Consider the following 25,742-nt stretch of genomic DNA (forward strand, 5'->3'; position numbering starts at 1 on the left):
GCAGAGAACGGTAATGTTTGTGGCAGCCTTCATGCTTTTAAAATTTCAGACCTCCTCCTGAGAATCTTCCACTGCAGCACAGATAAGATTTATTTTTGTTGTTTCATTTAAGATATAATATACCTTTGTGCCTAATTTGGATTTGTGATCTTAGTGTAGACCTCGTGTTAGAGCTTAAGAAAAACCATCAGGTATTATCATCTGTGACTGACTGAAAAATAAGAACACAATATTTTTTATACAAGCTATTTGATTTTTTCAATCAAAGAAAACAGAAAAATAAGTTGAAATTTCTTGATATAACATTTAGTAAGATTAATGATGTTATAGTTTCAGACTTAAAATTGGCTTATGTCTGATGGGAGGTCTGGCAAACTTTCATCTTCCATGGAAACTACATTTATAATAAATGTGGACCCCAGTTTTGATAGTCTAAGATTGAAAAGCAGAGTAGCTCATTCTGCTTTAATGGATGTCACTTCATTTCTAACTCAGTTTTTTTCCTGAGGATCCTACACCCAGTGGGGCAAGTAAATTGAGTTACTTGGAGTGCATCCTTTATAGAAATTTGAAATCTATCACTGTTTAAAGGGTAGCTGGAAAAGCAAATATTTGAATAATTAATTTCAATGTTACTTAGAAGTAAGTAAAATACATTGTTATTTTGATTCTGGTCCTAACTTATGTATATGGAAAAAACATAACTTACTATTAAAAAATAGTATACAGCCATTGCAGATACAGATACATAATTTCATTTCAAAGAAGAGCAGGGTGGAGATGTTGGGTTCTATAAAATATTCCATTTCCCAGATTGTTTCATATTTTTTTTGATGAATCAGAAACTGTCGAGTGCAAATATGCATAGTGTATTTCCACCACAAGCTTTTGGGAAACCTCTATTTGTTTTTTCCCCAAATCCTTCAATGGTGACTGATTAATCAACAAACTTTTTTTTCTTCACCTCCTGCTGGAGAGATATTGTAATAATTCATCTAAAAATTCTGTTATTTTTCTGGGTAAGGGAAACTCATTATAATCTTGATGCAGTGGTATTTCAGAGGAGGAAAAAAATTAAATGAAAAAAAAAGTTTTACTATGAGAGTGACCACACACTGGAAGAGGTTGCCTAGAGATTTTGTGTAATCTCCACCTTTGGAGTCATTCAAAACCAAACTGAACACAAACCTGGGCAGACAGCTGTAGATCATCCTCTGCTGAAAAGAAGGATTAGACTAGATGATCTCCAGGCGTGCCTTCCTGCTTCAAATATCCTGTGATCCCTGCTCATGGCTCTGTGACTTAGATTAGTTGAAAAAACTTTCCTACAAGGGCACATTAATCTCTTGAATTTTGTGGTATCGCTTCATGGCAACAGTTTCATTTTTCCATCAATATAAATGAATTAATTACAGATAAAGTACTGCAGTCCCTTAGGACTAGGATACTTGGTCCATCTCTTTGCTGATTTGAGATGGTGTGAATTCATTTTAATAGGCTAATACTGAAGAGCAGTGTTGTTCATGTATTTCAATGAAAAGGAACAGCTAAGACACTCCTCAATGGATGTATCTCTCTGGTTTATAAATCTATATAGATAGTGCTGTTATTTTATCTTGTGAGGTGTTTCCTTTTTACATTGTGTAACAACTGCATGAGAATTGAAGGGTCACTCATCACCTAACTTCCCAGGAGCTCGTTCCCTTGCAACAGGCACTCGTTATGACTGCCTGGCCTTCCCTGGAAAGAGACCATTGACAGCAAGAGAAGAGCAAAAGCAGGGAATTCAGAGAGCTACTCCTTCTAGTTTTCAGGTTTTGGAAGGATACATCCCTCACTGACTAACTTACAGTTCACTTTAGACTTTGTGCTGCCTAGTGGGGCTCTCCTTTACTGAGATATTTGGAGCCACAGGCATTCTTAAATTTGTGTTTATTTTCTTTAAGAATCTATATGTGCAAGAAAAATATATGAGCTTCCACGCAGCTTGAGTTCCAGACACATCTCTCTAGTTACCATGGATTGCATCTAATCAAGATCTTTGTATGGTATGTGCAGCTGTCTAGGAGTTAATATGATTCTTCAGAAAAATATATTATTTCATTGGGAATATAGGTCATGAATGAGCACAAAACTCTTCAGCATTGCTAAGAGTTTGTCCATAGGGTCTTCTACAGAAAGTCCTGAGTTTGTATTTCATAGCGTTAGCCATACCATGCAAGATGTAGCTTCAGAGACGAAACCACATTAGTGTTAGCAGCATGCTTGAGTTGTTGAATTCTGTTAGGCATCTGTATTCATGCTGATAATGTAGCTTTGGATCTAGCTTTGTCTGGAAAGACTGTACAGATCAATCCTTAGAGGTTTTATCTCCTTCCTAGCAGAAGCAGAAGGATGGAGTGAAGGCTGATATGTAATTTCTTACCCTTTAATGTAGATGCAACCAGTGTCTTGTTCTGTGTGGAACTTTTTACAAGGGCATGTAATGATAGGACAAGGGAGAATGGCTTTAAACTGAAAGATAGTAGGTTTAAACTGGATATTAGGAAGAATTTCTTTACTGTGAGAGTGGTAAGGCACTGCAACAAGTTGCACAGAGAGGTTTTGGGTGCCCCATGCCAGGAAGTGTTCAAGGCCAGGCTGGGCAGATATTTGAGAAAACTGTTTTAGTGGATGGTGTCCCTGCCCATAACAGGAGCATTGGAACTAGATGGTCTTTAAGGTCCCTTCTAATTCAAAACATTCTGTGATTCTATGAAACATGGAATTGCACTGTTTGACTTGTGACAGCATTTCATGATATTTTAGATCTGCGTGCATACACTACTCTGTCTGCCATTCTAAATTTGCCTCCATTTGGAAACTATTTTAATTTGACATTTTTATGTGGTGGGGAGGTTATTTTCCCTAGAATTATTTTGATCTTCAGTGTCATAAGTCATGTGATCATGTAATTTTGATACAGCTTGCTGTGAAACCTCAACATTTGTTACTTTTGCCTTTAAGAAACACTTTCATGCATGTGGTCTTGCATGGGTTTTATGTATAGAAAATAGCTGTATCCATCTGTACTACAATTTTTCAGATCAAGGTCTTTTAGGGGGAAAATGCCTATGAAAATAATTGCGGTTGTAATATAGAATCAGAAGCATGGAATCACAGACTACTTTGGGTTGGAAGGGACTTCTAAAGGACATTTAGTCCAATCCCCCTGCAGTGAGCAGGAACTTCTTCAACCTGTTCCAGTGTTTCATCACTCTCATAATAAAAAAGGTCTTCCTTATATCTAGTCTGAATCTACACTCCCTTAATTTAAAACCATTTTGCCCTGTCCTATCAACATGTTGCACTTGACTTCTCTTGACATTTGAGGTGGGGATTGTTTGGTTTTGCATGGAGATTTTATTGTTCTTTTGAACACTGAACCTCTCCTCAGCAGTGGTGGCTTTTTTAGGGTAAGTCTGAATTGTCTTTCAATTAGATACTAAAAGTGAGCTGGGGTTCTGTGCATGATTTTATATGTATTTCTTATACTGCATAAACTATTCAGTTTGTGAATAGTTTTCCCTTGTGTCATGAAATTTCTTGGGAAAATACATTTCTTTTTCATTAATTGCGGCTATAAATAAAGTAGTGGAGAAACAGATAGAGAGGAGTGCAATGTTTCCTGTTGTGATCTTTGAGACAGGATGGATGAATGAGTCATTCATTTAAGTAGCAGTGATGATAACGAAGGCTTCAAGGAAGATATTAAATTCTGTCATTGTGATCTGCCTGTGCTCAGACTCCAGATCCTGAAAGTGACAATCCCAGAATGTCCAGGTCTGCTGCAGCACAGTCTGCTCTGGCAGTTGTCTGCTGCTGCCTTGCCTTGTTGACCCCTTTTACCATCAAAAATTCTGAAAGCCAGACCATTACTGTGCAAAGTGGAGAGCCCTGACGTCTCTGGCAGTGATGCTGAAATGCTGGGGAGAAGGCAAGGCTGCTGCTCTTGGGAAGGAAACAGAGAGTGACTAACTTTTTAAAATAAATGCTTTATTTCTGTAAGTGTGCGCACTTCAAGAGTTTTGATGTGTTTTTTATGCTACTGATGTTATAGTACATGTGGTGGCTGCTTGTTTTCAGCTGATGTCTCCACTGCTCTTTTTTCTCTCACAACTGAGTATCAGTTTCTGCCCTTGTCTTATCTACAATTTCCACCCCCTATAACTTATGCCTCCCACTATTTCTCACAGAAAAATAATGAGTTCTGGTGATTATTTTCCCTATTTTTACCCATTCCTTCAGCCACAAGCCTCACTAGCCTCCCAGCTCCAGGAGGGGTAAATGAAAATAGCAATGAAATTAGTAATTCTTCTGTGGCAGACTCTTATTTGCTGCTGTCAATAATCTGCCATAACTCAAGTTCCTCGGGAGAAGGGTTAAAATCCAAGCAATTGCTAGAACTTTACATCTTCCTGCACAGGAATTTAATAACACACCAGTCTTTCCGTTGCATGGAGCTACTGAGAGGAGGCTTAAATATAATTTTCTTATGACTGTATTAGCAAAGAGGAGCCAAATCACCTTCTTTTATGAAATAAATGCTCTTTAGATCATTACTGCTTGCTGTTATTAGAAAACCAAACCAAACAAAACAATAGATTTGTAGAATTAATTGCTTCTAAACATAGAATTTAAACTGTTTCTTTTATATGTCTGAGTAATTTTGGGTACTTTTCTCTATAACAACAGTAAAAAATCCTACACTCATGCTAAATTTAAAGCCATTTTGACAAATTTAAGCTGCTAATACCAGGCCCATTTTGTTTCTCTAATTAAATGTTTATGGTAAGTGTGGAATGCTCCATCTAGGCCTAATTTCCAGCTGAAATCAGGTATGACAGAGATTGTCAAACTCATTGTGTTCAATCTGGTTGGCAGTAATGTGAGAGGGGAGATGTTCAGGTTTTTTCTTATTTGCTAAAGAGAACTCTGACATTTCCTGGAAAAGGGCTGGGATGAATTTTTGATAATCTATAAAAATCCATAAAAGTAAACACAACTTTAGCATGCTAAAATCCAAGATGGCATCCTGGTGCTGGAACAATGTTTCTCGCAACTGGGATTTGCCTTCTGTCTGTTGTCTCATATCACTTCAATCCCTCACAGTGAAAGTCATGAAAAACAGTGCTACTTTACACACGTTCCAAAGCTTCCTGGTTCATCTCCAGTGCTTGTTGTAGATATGCAGGTCCAGGTGCAAGTTTAACAACTGAGTTTGGCTCCAGGGACAGCCATCTTCTTCTTGCAGGACATGGGGAGTTGTGGTTTTTTTTCATAACACAGCTTTGCATGCTGACTGCTTTTAATACACTGGTTGCTAATGCTCTTAGGTGTTGTAATCCTGCTTCTTCCTTGTAGACAAGTAGGTGGATTGCTAATGAAGGTGTAACCATGCACTGTGATCCTGAATGCTCTCTCTAATTATAACAAGTAAGCAAAGAGTAACAGTAATTTTTACTGAAAGGAAGATCTAGCTTGATTAGACAGCCAAGTGGGAACATTTCTTCTTCAGGTCTGTACAGTCTCTCTAATTGTGCCACCATGCTTCCCATGTGTTATGGTCACCACTCAATCCTTATGAGCCATGGCAGTTCAGAGGTGGTTTAGTGCCAGTGTATAAGTAGTAAGGCGGCTATAGCAGTGACAGAAAAATTGTTCTTAGACAAGAAAAATCAGCTGAACCATGGTGGTGCAGGAAATAGTGTTTCTTTCTGTAGACTCAACAGTCTGTGCAGTGATACATTTCTTCATAGTTCAGCAAGGTGAAGGTCTTGATTAATCTGAGCTGTCTTCCTATGGAAACGGGGTCTGTTTTTTTATTATTATGGAAAATGTGTTGGCTCTTTCCATAGATAAAGTACTTTTGACTTGGACAGGAATTCTTTTGTTTTTAGAGGACAATATAGCATTTCTCTCTCTTCACACCACTGCTTGACCTAGATGTTGTGTTTTAATTCTCTTTTAATGACACTTTTCTTCAAATTGGAAAAATTTTCCTGAGAACACCTGGGTTTCACTTTTCTGGAGCATCTTCCTCAGAATTACTCATCCTCACCCCTTTGGCATACTTTTGTGTTTTCGAGATTAATTTGCCTCCTTTTGCTGAATGGGCGTCACAGGTTCTCCTTACTTTGTTCTTTTGTTTGGCAGATCATTTCACTTTCTATTTTCTCACCATCACCCACTTATTTTTCTGTGAGCTCTGATGCCTACCTGCTTCCCTTATCTGTTCCTTAGTGATAAGAGCAGACCTATTGCTCTCTACAACTACTTGAAAGGAGGTCGTAGCAAGGTGGGAGTTAGTCTCTTCTCCCAGGTAACAAGCTATAGGATGAGAGGAAATGGCCTCAAGTTGCACCAGGGAATGGTTTAGCTTGGATATTAGGAAAAGTTTCTTCACCAAAAGGCTGGTCAGGCAGTGGAACAGGCTGCCCAAGGAAATGCTTGAGTCACCATCCCTGGAGGTATTTAAAAGACATATAGCTATTGCACTTAGAGACATGTTTTAATGGTGGACTCTGCAGTGCTGGGTTAATGGTTGGACTCGATGTTCTTAAGGGTTTTTTTCCAACCTAAATGATTCTGTGATTCAGTGATTTGCAGACATCTTTGCTTTTCTTTCTTTCCAGTTCACATTTGAATTTCTCAGGGTGCTTGGAACACTCCGAACTCATCCTTCAAGCTTTATTCTTTATTTCTGGGTTTGCTTTTGTGTCCTGACTTCATGGCCAAGAGTTTTCTGTTCTTCTCATCTAAGAATGTGCTGTCAAAATCTTTTTTTTTTTTTTTGTCAGATTTACGAGTTTTCAGTTAACTCTTGTATTATTTCACTACCCACCCAAATTTTGCCTTCATCCTCATCTGTGCCTTTAGTCTTGGGACTTTAGTTCTTTGGTGAAACCTGTTAGATTACATTTCTTACAGATACATGTTCTAGAGAATGCTTACCATAGTGTAACTAGATGTTGTAATGGTCTTCTCATCATGTCTTATCTTCTTCTGCCTTGGCAACCATTCGGATAACTTTTTCTACTCCTACCTTTAAATGCAAGAGCACTAAAAAGTGGGGAAAAGCTCCCAGAGACCTCTCACACTTCTCAATTCATCTGAAATTTCCCTGTTTTACCAGTGAACTTTTTATGACTAAAAAAGTACTAGAATTACCTTCTGTGGGTTTATTTCACAAACCTGGTTTATGTGAAGGATTGAGTTCTTTCTTTCCTCTCTGCTGGAGTAACATTGCTCTAAAGTTGCAAAGAACTGTTCCTAAATAGCTACAGTGGGTAGGGAGTTGCAGCTACGTTCAGATTTCTGTAATAGTGACTACTATCTCTGGGAACAATATGTTCTCCATACATTCAGTAGTGGGAAATAGGAAGTTTTAGCTTGCAATTTAGTGGACCTGTTTAGAAGAAGTACTTTGGGGGACACAAATTGCTACAGCAAGTGGCTTTGATGCATTCTTTCTCTTTTTCTATCCAGAAAGATAAAATCACTCAGGATTCACTCAATAGGCCCAGATTTCTCCTCTAAGTTGATCTTTCGCTTAGCAGGTTTTTGTTTTTTTTTTCTAGAAACTGTTGCAGTGAATATTGCTTTTTCCTTGAAGGATTAATTTTTTTTTTTTTTTAGCCAGCAATCTCATTTCTGATGAAGTTTTAAATATTTAATAAAGCAATTGGTCTGTAGAAAGCACTATTTGCATTGTCTTTGTGTTTTACATGATGACTGAGATTGACAAAGCAGTATTTTGTGTAATATCTATACTTATTTCCAAAACAGCAGAGGAGAGATGTTTTCAATTTTGCATAGAATTCCCTACAGTACTTATCAGGCTTTACAGTCTTAACCTTTTTAATCAGTTGTAAAAGATCCTCTAACTCTCTGATTTATATAATAGACCTTAGCTTTTCTATTTTTTGCTTCATTTGACTTCAGAATGTTTCCAAGGCTATAAAAAAGTGACATTTTGGTAATCTTATTTTCATCTTAAATTTTTCCATGGATCAATATTGACAACATTATCACTTTTGAAACAGTGACTTTTAAAGACAGAAAAGATTAGACAAAATCCTTAGAACAAAAGAGATACAATATTTAGTATTAAGCATATTACTGAAATTTTCCTCAAAACCTTATTGACTGAAGTTTTCAAGGGATTAGTCATGTGTTTTGAATTCTCCAGCTGCTGGAGAGCTTTTAAAGTTTTCTGGGGAACACTGGGGACTCTTTCTTCTCTCTCCTTCCCTCTTATAAGAGAGGAAATGCGGGAAGAACTGCAAGTTATACAAACTTCCCTGGCACTCCCAGAGGTTCATCTTGTGTGGTAGTCTAATTGTCCCTGCACTAATGTGAAACATAAATTCTTGATTCCTAGTATCCATTCAGTTTCAAGTACCTCTTTTGCCCATAGGTGGTGTTTCCTCTTGTCCTATCCAGAGGGTTGAGGCTCTTCCAGACAAATCAATATTTTCAGTGGGCTGCTCCACTGAGAACAGACACAGACTGCTGCATTTTGTGTCTACAACTTAAGCACACACGTAAATCTGTGGCAAAATGAAAATCTGTCAAAATGAAGGTCAGTTTCAGCCAAACCAGAAATCTTGTCAGGAACACATCTTATTTCACAGTGATCCTTCTAGAAATTTTGAGGCTAATTCACACTATAAACCCCATTTCTTGCTCTCAGAACTAGCAAAAATATTAAGGTATAGGCATTTGTTTTAGAATTGAGCTCTTCATAACACCTTGAGTTAACAAAGTAAAATAAAATGCCTACATTTTAGTGTTTCAGAGCACTGTTGTGTTTGTCAGGAAGGTTTGGAGACTGATCTGTAATTCAGATTTCAATCCAAATTTTCTGTGGCAGAGACAGCGAAGCTCTCACTACTAGGCTTTGATGACTTGTTACATGTATTTCAACTAGCTTGAAACTGCCATCACTAATTGCTGGGTTTTATTCAGGTCATCCAAACATCATAAATACGTGCAGCTCCTAATTATACCTGTTCTCTCTACCTCTGCCTTACCAGTGTCCTTGTCAGTGCATGAGGTTGTGTCAAGACAGATGCTCAGTGTTACTTTCAAGGACTTTAAATAAGTACTCACCCGTAGAGTGATATATAATGTGCCTGGCTAGTCCTTTGATAACTCTTGGGTCACTGGTTTGTTATTGCTATGCACTCTTCTTGAAATATGTAAACTCAGGGTTACCTGCAACAAAGAATTTACTACTGATACTTGAAGTCATACAGTGGGGAAATAAAGGATTGTGTTGTTTTCTAAAGATAAAGTTTGCATTTAAAAATCTGTTAGTCCTTCATTCAAACTGCTTCAAAAGCTGTTATTTCTTCATTCCATATTATGCACTTTTCCTCAGAGACAGCCTTTTTGGGTGCCAGGAAGAAACATTATTTCTCAGATGACATTACATTTGGGGAAAAGATTTTAAGAGCTGTAAGACACTGTCTCTATGACAGATTAAATAGAGAGCCTTGTAATGAGAAACTAGTCCACAATCTGGTCAGTTGGCAACAAAAAAGGAAAAATTTGCTTAAAGAGTGAAGGGCAAGAGCATTTTAACTTGGAGCAACTCAATAGATGATGCAGTTGCTAGGTAATGTCTTTCGTTTCTGCAAAAAGTCTTTAGGTGAAAGCTAATCAATAAGGTAGATACAGTGTGATGTCATTTGTTGCCATGGTTTCTGAACTTAGCAGTCTTTTATCTGCAAATAATATTGATGGTTGCTATGCAGTTGAATATTTTCATAATTTTTTTTGCCATTATAAAGCTCTTTAATCTTAGCTAAAGCTTCGAAGAGCAGAGCATTTAAGAGTTTAAATGTTTTAATAGATAGGTTTCTATTACAACCCTAAAATATCTTGAATTTTACTACCTAATAAACAGCAGGCATCAGGAGGAAGTGAACAAGGTTAACATTTTGATGATTAAATTTCCACAAAGCGGTTGACATTTTCCAGTAAATTAATCTGCAAATTAAATATCTCTGTGGAATTAGTGCTATGACTCATTACATGGCAGATCATGTTAAAAAAAAAGGGGTAAGCAGTCAGTCCTCCGGATGATAAGGCAGACAAATGTATAAAGCTCTAAATGTCTCAGAAACCATCATGGCTTCTTGAACAATGGCTTTGTGTTTCATGTATCTTTCACTGTTGGATTGTTCCTCTTCATGAGCTTGGCTTTGGCTAGAAAATATTTTATAACACCTTATGCTAATCATTGAAGAGTTGGACAGGCTGAAAGGGAAATGAGACTTATTTTTCCTGATAGTTGTCGAGGTGAAGGGAAAGCATTTCCAAATCAGATCCTTTAAATCAAACATAACTTTATTCTTAATATTCTATGGAGAAGATGTTAGTTTTAGTAAAATGCTGTGTATCCTTTACTTGATTTATTGGATCTCTTTACAGTAGTTTTTCTTGATAGTTTGAGTCCTTGAAAGCATTTTGGAGGGAAAAAAATGAAAAGAGATAAGGAGAGGAAGAGCAGTTAAAAATCAGATGATGGCTTGCTGAATTCTAGGATTTGTACATCTTCGGTGATGTTTACCATGCTGTCTATTTTTTCTATTTTTCCCCAATGTACTCCTTCTCCTCCTCTTCAAATTCCACTGTTCTCTGCCTTAACAACACATTTCTTTAGAAAGTGTTTTGCCACCTTCTTTCTCGTCTTCTTCACACATTTCTCTTCTGTGTGGTGATATTGACTATCACCTTTCTTTCAAACGGAGAAGTAATTGCCTTCATAGTCCTACTTGTCTCCTTAATATAGTGAGTGAATTGGCAAGGATGCCTCCCAAATGGGAGAACCTGAGGAAGATGTCACCAGGAAAAGTGATGCATACAACTAAAATCCTACTCCTGCAAAGGGGGCAGGGGTGTTCTTGATGATTCCCCTGTTGGAACTCCTCTAGAAATTCCCTGTCGGCCATGCAGAAATAACAGCCTTCAAGGAGTGTATCCTCAAAGGAGTGCTACTGAGAGCAGGTAGACGGAGGAGATATGTCAGCTCCATGATGATCACAAGTATCAAATTAACAATCTCAAAAGGATACTAGCAATGCAGCAGTGTTTCTTATCCAAATGTTTAAAGAGAGGGAGGAGATAAAAAAAAAGAAAAAAGAAAGGCAGCCTGGAAAAGGAGATACAAATCAGTAGTGCTGATCAGCAAGAGATTTAAATGACTATCTGATGCTAAATCTGTAAAGTGGTGCCATTGAGTGGAATTATCTAAAGAAGTATTTCACTCTAAGGCTGTCACAAAGAAAAAGCATTTACTTCAGATGTCATATGCCAACTATGCAATCAGGCTTCCAGTCATACATGATGTGTGTTCTAAAGCTGGGGGGCAAGTCTCAGCCATTTGCAATTGCTCTTGCATAATGCCTGCTTTTACGATACTAGATATTCGATTGCTCGTGCTGTTGTGAGAGTTTTGTTGTTTGGGATAACATACTTTTATTTCTTGAGATTTTTTTATTTTAGGGTTACTTGTTTTTTGCGTTTTGGGGTGTTTTGTCCCCCTTATGAAAAAACTAAATTGTCAGACAATTTTTTAGTGCTCTTTCACATCATCAAGCAATTAAATCTGTAAAAGATTAAAAGAAACATACCTTTTCTGTCTGAGAAAATACCCACACACCTCATTATATGATAGACAGTTGGGTATTTTGTGCCAATGAACAACTTCATAAAGCATAAATACAATAGTGGAAAGTCTCAGGAAGCTTTAACAAAAGAATTTCTTAATTTGTGAATTTCTGCTGTGTTTTTTAGGCCAAATATTTGCACCAACAGCCTTTACAAGACACTGAGTGTAGGTGATAAGTAGACATGGGAATTTAAGTATTCACTCCTAAAAGAAAAGGATAAGAGAAGCTGTACACACAAAATCTCCAGAGCCACCATGACATTGCATTGCACACACCTGTAAAGCCTTTCAGACTCTTCCCAGCCCTTTCACGTGGGACTATGATGTTCCATGTAATACTGGTTGGCCCCGTGTCACTGAGAGCTTAACACAGGTTTGGAATAGGTTTTTCAAGCGTGATATGGAAATTAAAATAAAAACAAGTGTAACAGTAAAAGCATTTAGTGAAAGTACCCTGGCCTTTGAAGTCACATATGGGCCTAAGGTGAGATAATGCAATCTGGAATAAGTTTTACCAGCTATAGCTACAAGTCTTCAAAGCGTGTGATATAGTTACATCATAATAGTTGAATACAGTAATTTCAACCCTGTTGATAGTGCTGAATGTAGTAGATGATGCAGTTTTTGCAGTTGAGGGGTGACTAGTAAGACTAAGAAAAATACAGATATTTAAGCCAGCTAGATGCTTCAGCTATTGTTGATGTTACTTAAATAAAAATCCCAGAACTTGCTGCTAAAAGTCGCTTCAGTGTATAAAATTCTTGAAAAAAAAGTAGTACAAAAATCTGAAGTTTGGAAATTACTTTAGATTTATTAAAGCAATTTTCATTTCACTTTATGTCTGTATGATTCAGCTAAGCTCTTCTCTGGAGCTTTTATATCTTTAGTTGAGGTCTTGGGTCAGTCATGCTGCAAATAATCTCTTTTTATGAGTAACTCAAGGCATGTTTGCTTTCTGTATACTGATCTAGAAACAGAAAGTTAGTTCCCAATACAAATCTAAACAAGTAGTTCTTTTAATAATTGCACAATGTTTTTTTCTTAGGTATGAGGAGATAAATGCACAAAATTTCTTCATAATGTACTGCAGAAAAACAAAAAAGGCTTGTTGCTTGAACATTCTGTGGAAAACACAATTTTCACCCAATTTTCAAAAGATCTTCACAAAAACAAGCCCTCCACCTCAAACTGCAACAGCCTAATAGAGAAATCCTGTGCAGACTAAGCAAGGAAATCCTTTGTGGTTCTTGTAACTTGTACTGAGATAAGTTCATAATGCTTTTTTAGGAGAAGAAATTTTTTCCCAGCATAACTAAAGGCTACAGGTGACATGATTAATATCTTGCTCGCCTAAAATCCATGCAAGAAGCTAATCCCCAGATTTTCATCCTTTGGGTGAAATCAGTCAGATATTCATGTGTTTAAAGATGTTTTCAGGACACTTTTGCACGTATTTAAGATGCTTTCAAAAGTTCACTTTTTCTGGTACCTCATAAACTATCCAGCCAACCAGATCTAAGAATTGCCAGCATTTTAAACACAAAAGATTCCTCTATGTAAAAGGCAGATTTTTTTTTTTTGTATAGTCAGTACGATATTTTTATATGATTTTTTTTAAGCCATTCTAGGTGTGGAAATTAATTCCAGGCTATTTTGGGAGTAGGACATGCAGAACACATGATGCATAGCTGCTGAGAAGTCTGTATTTGTTTTCTGTTTGAGTCTAAATTTCTCCACATTGATCAAGCTCAGCTGGAGTGTACTGTTCTTAGCACCTCTGACTGAACAAGACATGATGATATTGTCTGCCCTATTTTTGGCAAGCATTGCATTTTGTTTGCCCATTTTGTGGTGCTGTTTATTCCCTTTACTGGTCTTTTTTTCTTCCACCATTCAACCAATGAATTTTCTTTTACCTTACCTGAAGCTGCTATATGGTATTACTTCCTTTAGTCAAATCTGCTTCCCCTCATCCACTAAGTCCCCTGAAACTTTGTGACCTTCTGTACAAATCTTCCAACCCCTCTTCTCTGATTTGCCATTTCTGAACATTAATTTAGATCGTCTTGTTCACATCCAGCAATGAAATGAGTTCTGCTGGCAGAAAGACACAGTAGCTTTACTGAATGTGCTCAGGTTGCTTGAGATTACTTGATAACAAAGAAATTGCAATTCCTGATAGGCAATGCTTTCAGATGTTAAGCCTGGGACAGCCACAGGGCAGAAAAGTCCTTCCTAAAGGCACATTCCCTTCTGTTTATCATTGGCCTGGAACACCATCTTTCCAGGATGACAATGAACCTGGTTTGCTTTTAGCACATTCTCAGTGCAATTTGGTGCAGTATTTCTTACACATTAAAAAAAAAAAAATAAAGAAAGAAAAAAATAATTTAAAGTAACTTTATTTATTTGTTTTCATTTAGAAGATAAAAATTCAGCATCCTGCACAGAAAAATCCTTTACGTTGTAGAGTTATAGACAGGAAAAGGCAATGAAGTACATCTTATTAATCTTATTATATTCAGTGTTTATTTTTACATTGAAAGCTATTGCTATTTCTTCCTGATAATTTTACTGGCAACAACAGGGTAAAAATGCTTTATTACACAAATTATATACTTCTATCACAGTCTTTTAAAATGAAAATTACCTGTACAAAGGAGATTTTCAGTCAGTCTATGTAGGCAGCTGGAATTGGTTTGAATGCATGCAGCTAATGGTCACAGCAATTTGCGTGGGAACAGGTTTAATGTAAATCTAGACACTGTTTACTTTAGTTATGCTTTCATAAACGTTGGACATGAGGAATGAAAAAATGCTGTAGTAAATGGTGAATAAAATCAAAAGGCATTTTTTAGAATTCTAGAGTCAATTATCTAATGAACTAATGTGTTTTGATGAGATATGGCACCTCAATTCCCTTTAAAAACAAAAAAACCCAACCTAAACTGATCCTTTTTTCAATCTTCAAGTGCTAACAATTATTAGGAATAATTTAATACTCCTTCTGACATCAATGGGAGGAAAAAGTGTGAGAAAATACTAAAAGTGAGGGCAAATAAATGTCTTGTATAATTATTCTATTCTTAGAACCTTGCATTGCAATAGGTAGGTTAAGCTTTTCAACACTAATAGCTAATACAACCTCCATCATAAAGCTCCCTTCATCTGAAGCCATCAGATTATGACATTTACTCTCCTTGTTTAGCTAGGAGGAGTGGATACCACTTGCTGTAAAATGTCTGAGGTCAACTGATTTCTTTTTACTCAAGTGTAGCTCTTGCACAGAAGGTTGAGAAGGTGCAGAATATTATAGTAATCCTGTATTTAATTGTTTCTGTATGTCCTGGAATTTAAAGAGAATTTAGGATGTGTTTGGCTTTCCCTGCATAATCAGGTTGCTATGGTAAACATATTATTCTATACAAAGAAAGAGCATGTTTAGTAAGGTGCTTATCCTTTTCAGTACAATGTGAGCTTCAAATTATTTTTGAATGATTGAATTTATTTGGTAAGTGTTTTATCACAATAAATAAGAGAAGAACATCACAGAATAAGGTGTGCCTTCTGATATTTCAGTAGCAGATACATCATATGCAGTTAGCTGTTCAGAATCAATAGGACTTTAATTCTCAGTTAAACTATCTCCTTAGAATGAGCCTACCTTACACAATCTAACCAAAATCTCAGTACTTTTGGAGGCAAAATATTATTTTGAAGCCAGTAAAAAGTTGCAATTATTAAGTGCCACCACTAAATTAATTAACCTTGTTTCTAGTGCTGATCTTGTAACATGTGTGAAAGTAAAGGAATGATAAACAACAGCGGTGTACTAAGCTACTATAACTGTATCTTTGAATATTTAAAAGTGAAGAAACAGTTCAGAGAAATCAGAAATCCTTTTCTAGAGCACTTGCTGACTGAGGTTTTTGTCTATTTTCAAGACACTTTCAGTTCTGCTGATGTCTGCAGTCAGATGATCTAAACCATACTCTGAACTTAGGTGGGAACCAGGCAAAATAAAATATGAAGCACAGATATTAACAAATAATTCAGGCTTTTTGAATATATGTGTTTGTGCTTTGTTCATTAGCTGAGAAGACTGAGAAAGTAAGACCTAAATTCCCTTTGAGCTTGTATCTCTTACCTGAAAAAATGTACCCTATCTGCCTGGGGATGGGCATCCTTCCATTTTTCTGCTGGTGAAACTGTTGCACGTTACATAAAATGAATAAACATTACTTGCAGCAAGGACCGAGAGGAACCTGTTCCCATTGCAGCGTAAGTGACTGGCCACTGGACTCTCAGGTCATTCTGGCTTATTAAATTAAGCATTACAGAAGATAATGCTTAATTACAGAACATGCAGAATCCTCATTACAGGGCCTTCCTTTGCTCGTTCCTCTGGAGGATTTTCCATCTCTGATGACTCCTCTCATCAAAGCAACTTTTGCTTAAACTGATTTTATTATCCTTCAGGCATCCTCTTTATTATAGCAATAGCTGACCAGGGTACCACTGTTAAAGACTCTTTTTTGTTTATTTTATAGAGTCTTCACAGCAGATGGGTCCTGTTCATCAGGTACTTCTCTGCCCATGGGTGACAAACTGTTCTTTGGGACACCGTGATGTGACATATTTGTAAAAACAACCATGTTGTCTAAGGTGGACGCATGGTGGAGAGCCCTAAATAGTAACAACTTAGACTCATTAAAATTCTCTGTATATTTAAGTACTAAGGAATTGTTTTTTTTCAATTTCTAATTTGGCTCTCCCTGACAAATAGTTACAGTTAAGACAATGAAGACAAACAACATCAATTCTTCTGTAGACAATCATATCTTAATTTTTGACATGATTACTAAACACAACTGTATTTAGTGATGTGGTAGATGCACTTCCTATAAGTTTCTTTCTGGAAGGAATATCCCCATATAATTGCCAATGCAGCATAGTTTTTAAACTATGTATATCATAAAGTTATCATGAAGTATTTGCTCTAATTCTCTTTATCAGCATGACTTTTTAAAAATTCTTGCACTTTATGTCCTTCTAGATTGAATTCTGGCATATAGAAGGTCAGCTCAAAGGTATATTTGAGGCTTAGAGCAGCTATAAAATGAACTGAGAATTTTTTTCCATTACTAATAAGATCCCCCACTACTCCAACTGAATTAGACTATTAAAAACAAACAAACAAACAAACACCTAAGTAAAACCAAATCAAACTAAAACAAAACCTCCCAAATAAATATAATAAATTTACATTATGGAAAAAAATATTAAGAATTCTCTGCCAATAGGTTAACCTAAAAGGTTTTATTGTCACAAAACTTACAGTTAGAAAACCTCCATTAAGGTTTTCATTCAGCAAAATATTTCCGAAAATGCTAAAAAAATTAATGTAGTGTGTGGTTAACGATCTGGTTACATAATGAAAGGCTGCACTTGAAGAATTGTTTTTTAGTTTCTAGAAATATTTGCTCCTGCAGTAAATTTGGATTCAGTCAGTAGAGCAGTGGGCAGGCCTAGGCTGAGACTCATTCATGCTGTGATTAAGTTAAATCAAGAGGAGCAGGCTTTTCTGCATCCTAATCCATGTCTCTGGTGGGTTTTTTTTACACATAATAGTCTTTCCCACCAAATGTATTAGTTTTGTCCATGGTTTGGGTCATATTTAGAACATTCTCACACCAGTATTGCATTGAAACAATTTAAAAACATACAGAGGCAAACCCTTAGAAGTTAGTACCAGTGTTACCTGAAATGAGATTGTCTCAGATATATGCAATGTAAGACTGTCCCTGACATTAATTTTTTTCACACCTGACTATTACTATTTAGCACTTTCAACACTGAGGGTTTTGGAGTGGAAGATCTGTTGGAGCTTGGATAAATCCGTTGGCCCTTTAAGCTCTGGGGAGCTCTCCTGTAAATAGGTTGATGGAAGGGGAGACTGACAAAGGTTGTGCTTTTGACTTCTGTTTCCTGAGATCTAGACAAGAAAAATTATAGGCATTTGTGCTTTCGAAGTGCTTGGCAGAGTATTTGATGAGTTATGTTTCTGCATGAATAGAGAGTATCTTAGATAACCCTGTGCGGAGACTATTTAATTCTGATCATATTAATATTGGAGTTTCTGAGGTTTGTGCTAAATATTTTAGATCAATTATAGAGGTTAATTATGCAGATAAGCATGGGCCATAGCTCAGTTATACTAAGTTCAGATATGAAAAGGATGCAATGCCAATGATTCCTTATTGTTACTGTTTCCACTAAGATATATCAGTGACATACTGTCCTTCTGGTTGCCATGGAGGAGGAATAGTTTTGGTTTGCTATGTTTTTTGTTTGATTTGGGTTTTTTTAATCATGTTTATGTACACACTTCAACTAATACAGGGTGACTTGTAGTTTGTCTTGGGGGGTAGAGTGTAGAATAAATTTAGGTTTTCATTTAATTTATTTTACTTCACTGAAATGACTCTATCAACTGTTTATTCTTACAGGGAGATGTGAATGTGGCCAATGCACTTGTTTCCCTCCAGGAGACAACAGAGTTCATGGCAAAAACTGTGAATGTGATGATCGACAGTGTGAAAATGCAGAAGGAGATGTCTGTGGGGGTATGTGTTCACTTAATAAAAATAAGAACATAACATAAAATAACAATAGCATAACTAAATCTTGACAGTTTATAACTTTCTGTTCTGCTTGATTTTATAACATAATGTCACTATATACGATTGGCATAATTAATTATTATTAATAGATTGCAGATTTTTGTAAGAAACAATCTCTAGAAATATTGAGTATGTTAGTGAATATTTATTTTAAGACTTCAGAAATACTAACACTGAAGTCGATTAAATAAAATTAGTGGCATAAATGTAAGTGCTGTAGGATATCCAAATTCTATCAATGTCCATTAGAGAAGAACACATTTGAAGACATTTGAAGAAGAACCTGAAATATTAGGTAATTTTACTTTGTGTTTAGTACACCTGATGTTTTGCTATGTTGTAACGTACCTAGAGGTATTAATGACCAGAAAAAATTTTAAATGTCTCATAGTCACTGACAGTGACTATGTTTTCTAAAAAAATCATAAAATATATCGTGAAAGAATCTAAAATGTCTGAGGGACAGTGTCATAGCAATTGAAGATATAGATGGTTTATTTTAGTGTTGACTGTGAAAACCTCACTCAGGTAGTTTTGGATATGTAAATATATATATATATTTACATGGTATTTCAAAAGGAGGCGAGTAGTATTTATCTTAACTGCTGTCATTTTAGGTCTTACTGGCTTTATTTTTAAAATGATTCTTTGATTCTAAATATTGATAAAGTAGTTGGTATGAACAATGACACATTGTATTATAATCCTTATTTCTATGTAAGAAAAAACATACTGTTTTGTGATCCTTGTGTACATTAACAATTTTGACTACAGTAAATATTTCTTCATGCTGTCTTCCATGCGGATTGTAGATATATATAGAAAATTGTGATTTGAATATCTAAACAGCCATAATAATAATTTATAACATTCAGAGTAATTCTGTAATAGGAATGTCTAGGAAAAGAATAATTTTGAAATTTAATTTTGTATAAAGGACATAAAAGTGCAGAAAAGCACTGAAAAGCTATGTGATATTTATTATCAACTAAATAGTTTGGAACCAAAATTCATTATCATTCATGCTTAAAAATATCTCTTCTGTTAATATCACTCATATTTTACATTATTCAACAACAGTGTTTCAGTGTTAATATTGCTAATGATATTGCACATTTTGAAAAATATAGACAAGAATTCCATTCTTCCTTTTTAGGAGGAATGCAGAGATAATTTTGATTTTTAATGCTGGCTAGAACACCTCACACTTAAATGAATAATCACCTCAACACCTGAGCCAGTGTCCAATTTTCTATTGTTCACAAGAAGACAGTCTAGATTACACTTTTACCTGAATAAAGTCTCTCCTTTAGTCTAAATTGCTTTGTCCAAAAAGAATAGCAGAAATGAATGAACGAATTATTTGCAATCCATATGCTTTAAGCTTATTTTCCTCATTTTGGAGCAACAAATACAAAAGAGAGACAGGTTATTTTTGTAATATTGGTATTTCATTTCTTGTTCTATTATATTTATAAATATAATTTGAGATCTTTTCAGTTTATTCTAGATTTGGCTGTAATTTACTCCTTCAAGTATGTTCTTATATTGTTGTTATTGCATGATTTCATTCTTTCTTTCATTGTTTTACAGATAAGAACTGGTTTCTCCTTCCTCTGGTTCTGTTTTCATGCCACTGAAATGTTTCTTTGTTTGCACTTTTTTGGTTCTTCCACATGAAGTGTGCTGAGATTCAAATTAATCATGCAGTTCTCTGCCATACATCAGTTTTCCTTCTCTTTGCTGCTGGAGCCCTGAAATGGCTCCTTCCCTCATTTATCCTCTCTCTCTCTCTTTCTTTCCTTACTTTTTTTTTTTTAATTCTTTCTACTTTTTTCCTTCTTTTTTTTTTGCTGCTGTCATATCCTGCAACATTATTTTTTTGACCATCCAGTAGACACTGGATGTCTGTGCTTCTGATCCACCTACCTCAAGAGGCCACCTCACACCCCAATAACTAAGGGGAACACCTATTTAGGTGTAAGCACTAAGTACAGAAATGTTTATCTTCAGAGGGTCCTCATCAGTTGCAGGTGTCTGTTCACTCATCATTTAGCAACTGAACTCCCCTCACCTTCCCTCACCTTCAAACTCATAATATGAACCATTTACTCATTACTCATTTTCTTTCATCTTTCCTGCAGTTTCATTGAAATGTCTCTTCCCACAGTTTCTGACCAAATGTAGGAATTTCTGTCACTGTTTTTCTTTTCAGATCCTCAAGAGCCTCTAGTGTTACTGATAGCTTTTACCCTACTCTTTAGTAATAGTCAGATGTTTTTCTTGGCTATCCCTTTCTTTCCTGATAACATTTTGAACATTTCCTTTGGTATACCATACTTTGCCTATCTCTCTTTTTTGGATATTCTACCAATTTTAACCTTATTTTGCAACTTATCTATTCACTGAACTTCTCTCATTAATTTTGCACTAATAGCAAACATATCTCCCTCTCCTCTTTTTGGGTTTGTCCATGCTTCCATCTCAGCCTGAACTTCTTGACACCTTTTGCTGACTGCTTATTCCTTCCTCTTTTCTTGTCCTCTTTTCATTACTATTTTTCTACCACTGTTGCTACCTAGGCAATCACTGTCAATACATAAGCCCTTGGTAGTAAATCTATCTTTGGAGAAATATAAACTGGACTCTGTGAATGTGCAGGGTCTGACAGTGAGCACTGAGTGCCGGTAAGCACAAAGAAACACCACCCATGTTTTCAGATTGAATGCATGCTGAAACGAGAAACACGAATGACAACCTAAATGATTTGAATAAGAATTGTTACTGGCTTCCTCTGACCATCAGAGATTGATTAATAGCTTGCTTTCCAGACCAGCTGTCCATGCAACGGTAGAAAGACATAAGGTGAAAGATATGATAAATTAGGGTACAACCAAGTGAGACCCTATTACCATGTTTCTGTATGATCATGGTGAGTCATTCCCTTAAAAATTCATCTGTCCATCAATGCAGTACCAGGAATAGAGACACTATGTCTCCACAAAGGTTGCAAGAAAACTCAGCATAGATTTCACCATAGCACTCTGCTATTAGAAATTGATTCATATAATTATGGAATCATAGAATGATTTGGGTTGGAAGGGGCATTTAAAGATCATTTAGTCCAACCCCTCCCTGACATGGGCAGGGAACCTTTCACTAGACAAGGTTGCTCAGAGCCTCATCCACCCTGGACTTGAACATTTTCAAGGGTGGGAAATTCACATCTCTCAGAAACCTTTTCCAGTGTCTCAACACCCTAATCATAAAAAAATCTCTTCCTTATGTCCAAGATAAACCTCCTGTCTTTCAGTTTAAAACTATTGCCCCTTCAAGGTCTGACTACAGACCCTGAAGTGCCTCTCCCTCTTTCTTATACTCCCCCTTTATAATATTGAAAGGGCACAGTAAGGTCTCCCCAGAGCCTTCTCTTCTCCAGGCTAAACAATATCGACTCTCTCAGCCATTCCTCATAAGAGAGGTGATCCATTCCTCTGACTGTTTCTGTGGCCCTTCTCTGGACCTGCTCCAACAGGTCCAACCATGTCTTTCTTGTACTGAGGACCCCAGAGCTGGACACATTAGTCCAGGTGGGAGAATGGAGGGGGAGCCTCACCTTCCTTGACCTGCTTTCCAGATCATTCCTTTGTGTTGCCCTTCCTTTGTCTATGCCTCTGTACAGAGACTTATTAAGCGATAGCTGGACGAGATGTCTCATGCAGCTTTTTTGAGATAGGTGTGTTCTACCTAAAAGCCCAATTCTCTACAGTTCAGTTTTTTTCAATTATGTAAGATTTTTCCAGGTGTATTGCAGTGCTGATCCACCGAAATATTTAACATTACATTTTCTTTGGCTTTACTTGGTTCTTTGAGTCTTTCTTGTGCAAGTTAAGTCATTTTGGTGCACCCATGTGACCAGAGAATGTCAAGTTCTTTCTTGGCAAGTCTATGCCACTGATGTACACCAGGCTGGATATTTATTTGTCCTCTATCCTGATGAGAGATACTTTTCTTTGCCCTCTGAGGTTAAGGCTGTGCTGCTCACTGCAGATGTGTCCTGAGCTGTCAAGTGTTATTTATTCCCCTACTGTGTCCAATCATGTTTTCCAGTGATATCATCATTGGCTACTCCACCTCACTGGGTTGACTGTTGTCCATTATGTTCTGTTCTCTTTCAGGACTGAGAGCAGGCAGACAAGAGCTCAGAACAACAGTAAAGATCAATTTGAAATTGATTTGATAATGCTCTTAACTCCATTCACTTTGATTTGTTCTCTGGACAATTATTGGCCTAGGTGTGAGTTCTTGTCATGGAAAAGTAGCAACAATTAAAGGAATAAAACAAAAGCCCTTTTGGGTCCCCTGGATGCTACAAGTTGTGTAAGATTGTGCTGATTAAAAACTCTACAATAAAACCAAACTCAACAAAAATATAAAAAGTTGAAGATCAACACAAATTCATCACTAGGACCACTAGCAAAGGTTTAGACTAATAACAGGTAACTCATAACCTGGTTCTTGCATATTTCTAGGGATGCTTCAATTTTGTATTACATCAGTATATCATTCTGTGCTTCAAATAGTAGGCCACCAATCGAAAATCACCTTAGATGAGACCTTTTAATGTTTACTTATAGATGTTTGCACTGTCCTCAACACTAAGAAACAGATAAGACAGTAAGCCAGTTCTTTGACTGGCAATGGAGTACCTTGAGAAGTCTGGTTTCTTTATTTTCAAGTGAAAAATTCCACTTTGATGACTTTTAAACTGTTCATTTTGGCCACAGTACATCAAAATACAATTTTCATCAAAATACAATCCTAACACTGTAGAAAATCCAGTTGTGTAATGTTATGTCACATTAAAGAGTTGTATTTGTTTATACCAATGTCTTTTGGTAAAAGGTTCTCATTAGTTTTAAATTCTGGTTGTAGTATAAAGGCTTATAAAAGTTGAAGGAGATGACATTCTTGGAGCAAATGCTGAGGTAATTCACATTTCCCTCCTTACTCTGGTTTGCCTTTACATCTTTCTCTTCTCTAAGTGTAAGACAACAGTACAGCAAAAACTCTACTTGAGACTTTATGGGAGGGGAAGCTAGTAATTTTTTTAGAAAATCCCTGAGTAAATTAATTTTCACTACTCAGACACATCCTTTCATTAATTTAATTTACTCGCTTTCTCACTCCCACATACAAGCATCAAAGTGTCTGCATTTAATAGTTTAGTCACTTGTGTGTGACACAGATTATAGACAAGGGATGCCACCCATCAAGTTCTCAGTAGGTCTTTTTGTTTCATCTTGACTGACAACAACAAGCTCATCTTTAAACATATCTTTTATATGATTTAGGACTCAAAAAGTTAGGGTGATCCTTTTGACATAGTTTTTCTTACTTTCATCTCTGTAAACCTCAGGCAAGTCTGATGCTTGTTGTCTGTGCTTCCTGATTTTTTACATTCTTAGGACAGTGCTGATCTTTCTGGGATTATAGGGAAATGAATTACACAAATTATGTGCTGTGTCTGCGTTGACATCTTTTCTTGTTGAGCACAGAGTCTTCTGCTAACAATTCATTGTGCAAGTCATGATATAATTGTTTCATGAGAGTGCAGGCCTTTTGATATGAAAAAATAATACATTCACTAGTTAACTCCTGTGAAGGTGTTGTTGGTTATCAATGTAGGTACTGGTTTTGACTTTATTCTGGTGCTTCTTCTGGTGCTTGCTTACACATTTCCATCCATACATCATTCACACCAGTCAAGATTTCTGGTGTGAATCTCTAGGTATTGTCAGAAAACAAGGGAAAATCTGGATTCTATAAGGCATACATTTACTTTAAGCCACAATTCCCAGCTTTATGATGATTTAAACTTTTAAAACAGGGACAGAAGCTGCCATATCACATTCTTATAATTAGCGATGGATTCTAGGATTGCACAGTCATCACCAGGATGTGCAATGGTAAGATTCCCTCTCAAAAGATTGGTATAAGTTGTCCCTAATTGTCATGTTCCTTTGAATATAAAATTTTCATTACAATCCAGTCAGGCTAATTAATTGGATTCAGAGGAAATACTGTTCATTTTTTTCTTCTTTTGGAATATCAGATATACAACAGAAAATGTAATTTTTTTTTTAATGTATGTTCTAGGTCCATACTGCAGAAATCATGAATGAGATTTATTTTTGTCATGTGTTCAGTGAAGCAGAAGCATGATATTTTCAGCTAGCATGTTCTTATGAGGACCAATAAAACTATAACCATAAAAATGAGAGTTATGATTAATTATATACTTCATTAAGCAAAGCTAATATTATGGTACAGTTGCTGTCAGACAATTTCCTTGTTTCTTACACTAATAGTGCTCCACAGAAATAGAAGTATATAGGACATTTATGGAATTCTCTCACATACCTAAAAACCATATTAGGAGAGAAAAAACTATACCTGTCTCTCTCCCAAAGATAGGTTTTGGCAGTGATTGGTATGAAAATTCAGAAATATAAATTCAACTCCTGAGTCTGCCATGGTTTCACAGACCATGTGGGACATAATTGCAAAGTCTGCAGGCACCTAAAGTAAAGCACCTTTTATCGCTTCTGATACCCAAGGCTTCCCTTGCCTGACCCCAGCTTGGCTCCACAAGGACACAGGTGTTCCTGCATAGCTGGTGCCATCATGAGGATGTCCTTTGTGCCTTAGGGTATGTCCAATGGCACCAGGCATCTGAATTGAACCTGTAATTTGTCTGTGGTCCCTTCTATGTTAAAATAAGAGTTTATTTCCTACTGACAGGTTTTTCACCTGTTCTATTGAAAAGTCTTTGGAGCAGGGTCCATATCCTTTTGACTGAGAAATCTGAACAACATTGTCACAGAACACTTATCACAGAATTCACTAGACATTTTTTATACTATTAAATAGAGAAATTCTATTACGGTATTTGTTATTGAGAAATGCAGTTTATTCTCCAGAGGAAAAAACAAACAAACAAACAAACAAACAAAACAAAAAAAGAAACCAACATGTGTTTACTGAGTGAAATTAGATCTAACAAAAGTGCAAATGACTGTGTTAGGTAACGGAGAAGTCAGAGTCTAACTGGCATAAAACTAGTGCGCTTTAGGGTTTTATTTTGACAACATTAAGTAGAGAATTAATGATTCAATGCCTGTGTCCTTGTGCTTAACTGCTTCATCCCAGCTCTGAGGCACATCCAGGGGCAGCAACAGATAAATTCAAAAGGATCAGTATGTATTAGATGTGAGACTACCTATTGTAGCCAGTATAGGTATTAATGATATTGTATAGTCTGTATTAAATTATTATAG

The 25,742-nt window shown here is 36.3% G+C and overlaps 1 protein-coding gene across 1 annotated transcript in view; it reads left to right on the plus strand.

Annotated features, from left to right (window-relative positions):
- The window catches only part of ITGBL1 (integrin subunit beta like 1), a 141,184-nt gene that overhangs the window by 102,014 nt on the left and 13,428 nt on the right, over positions 1-25,742 (plus strand). Inside the window, exon 8 of the mRNA XM_018071520.2 lies at positions 18,229-18,345. Coding sequence (XP_017927009.1) covers positions 18,229-18,345 — 117 coding nt within the window. The remainder of the gene's footprint in view (positions 1-18,228; positions 18,346-25,742) is intronic.

Source organism: Manacus vitellinus, unplaced genomic scaffold (assembly GCF_001715985.3).
Source record: "Manacus vitellinus isolate BGI_N305 unplaced genomic scaffold, ASM171598v3 scaffold_2_pilon, whole genome shotgun sequence".
Classification (NCBI taxonomy): domain Eukaryota; kingdom Metazoa; phylum Chordata; class Aves; order Passeriformes; family Pipridae; genus Manacus; species Manacus vitellinus.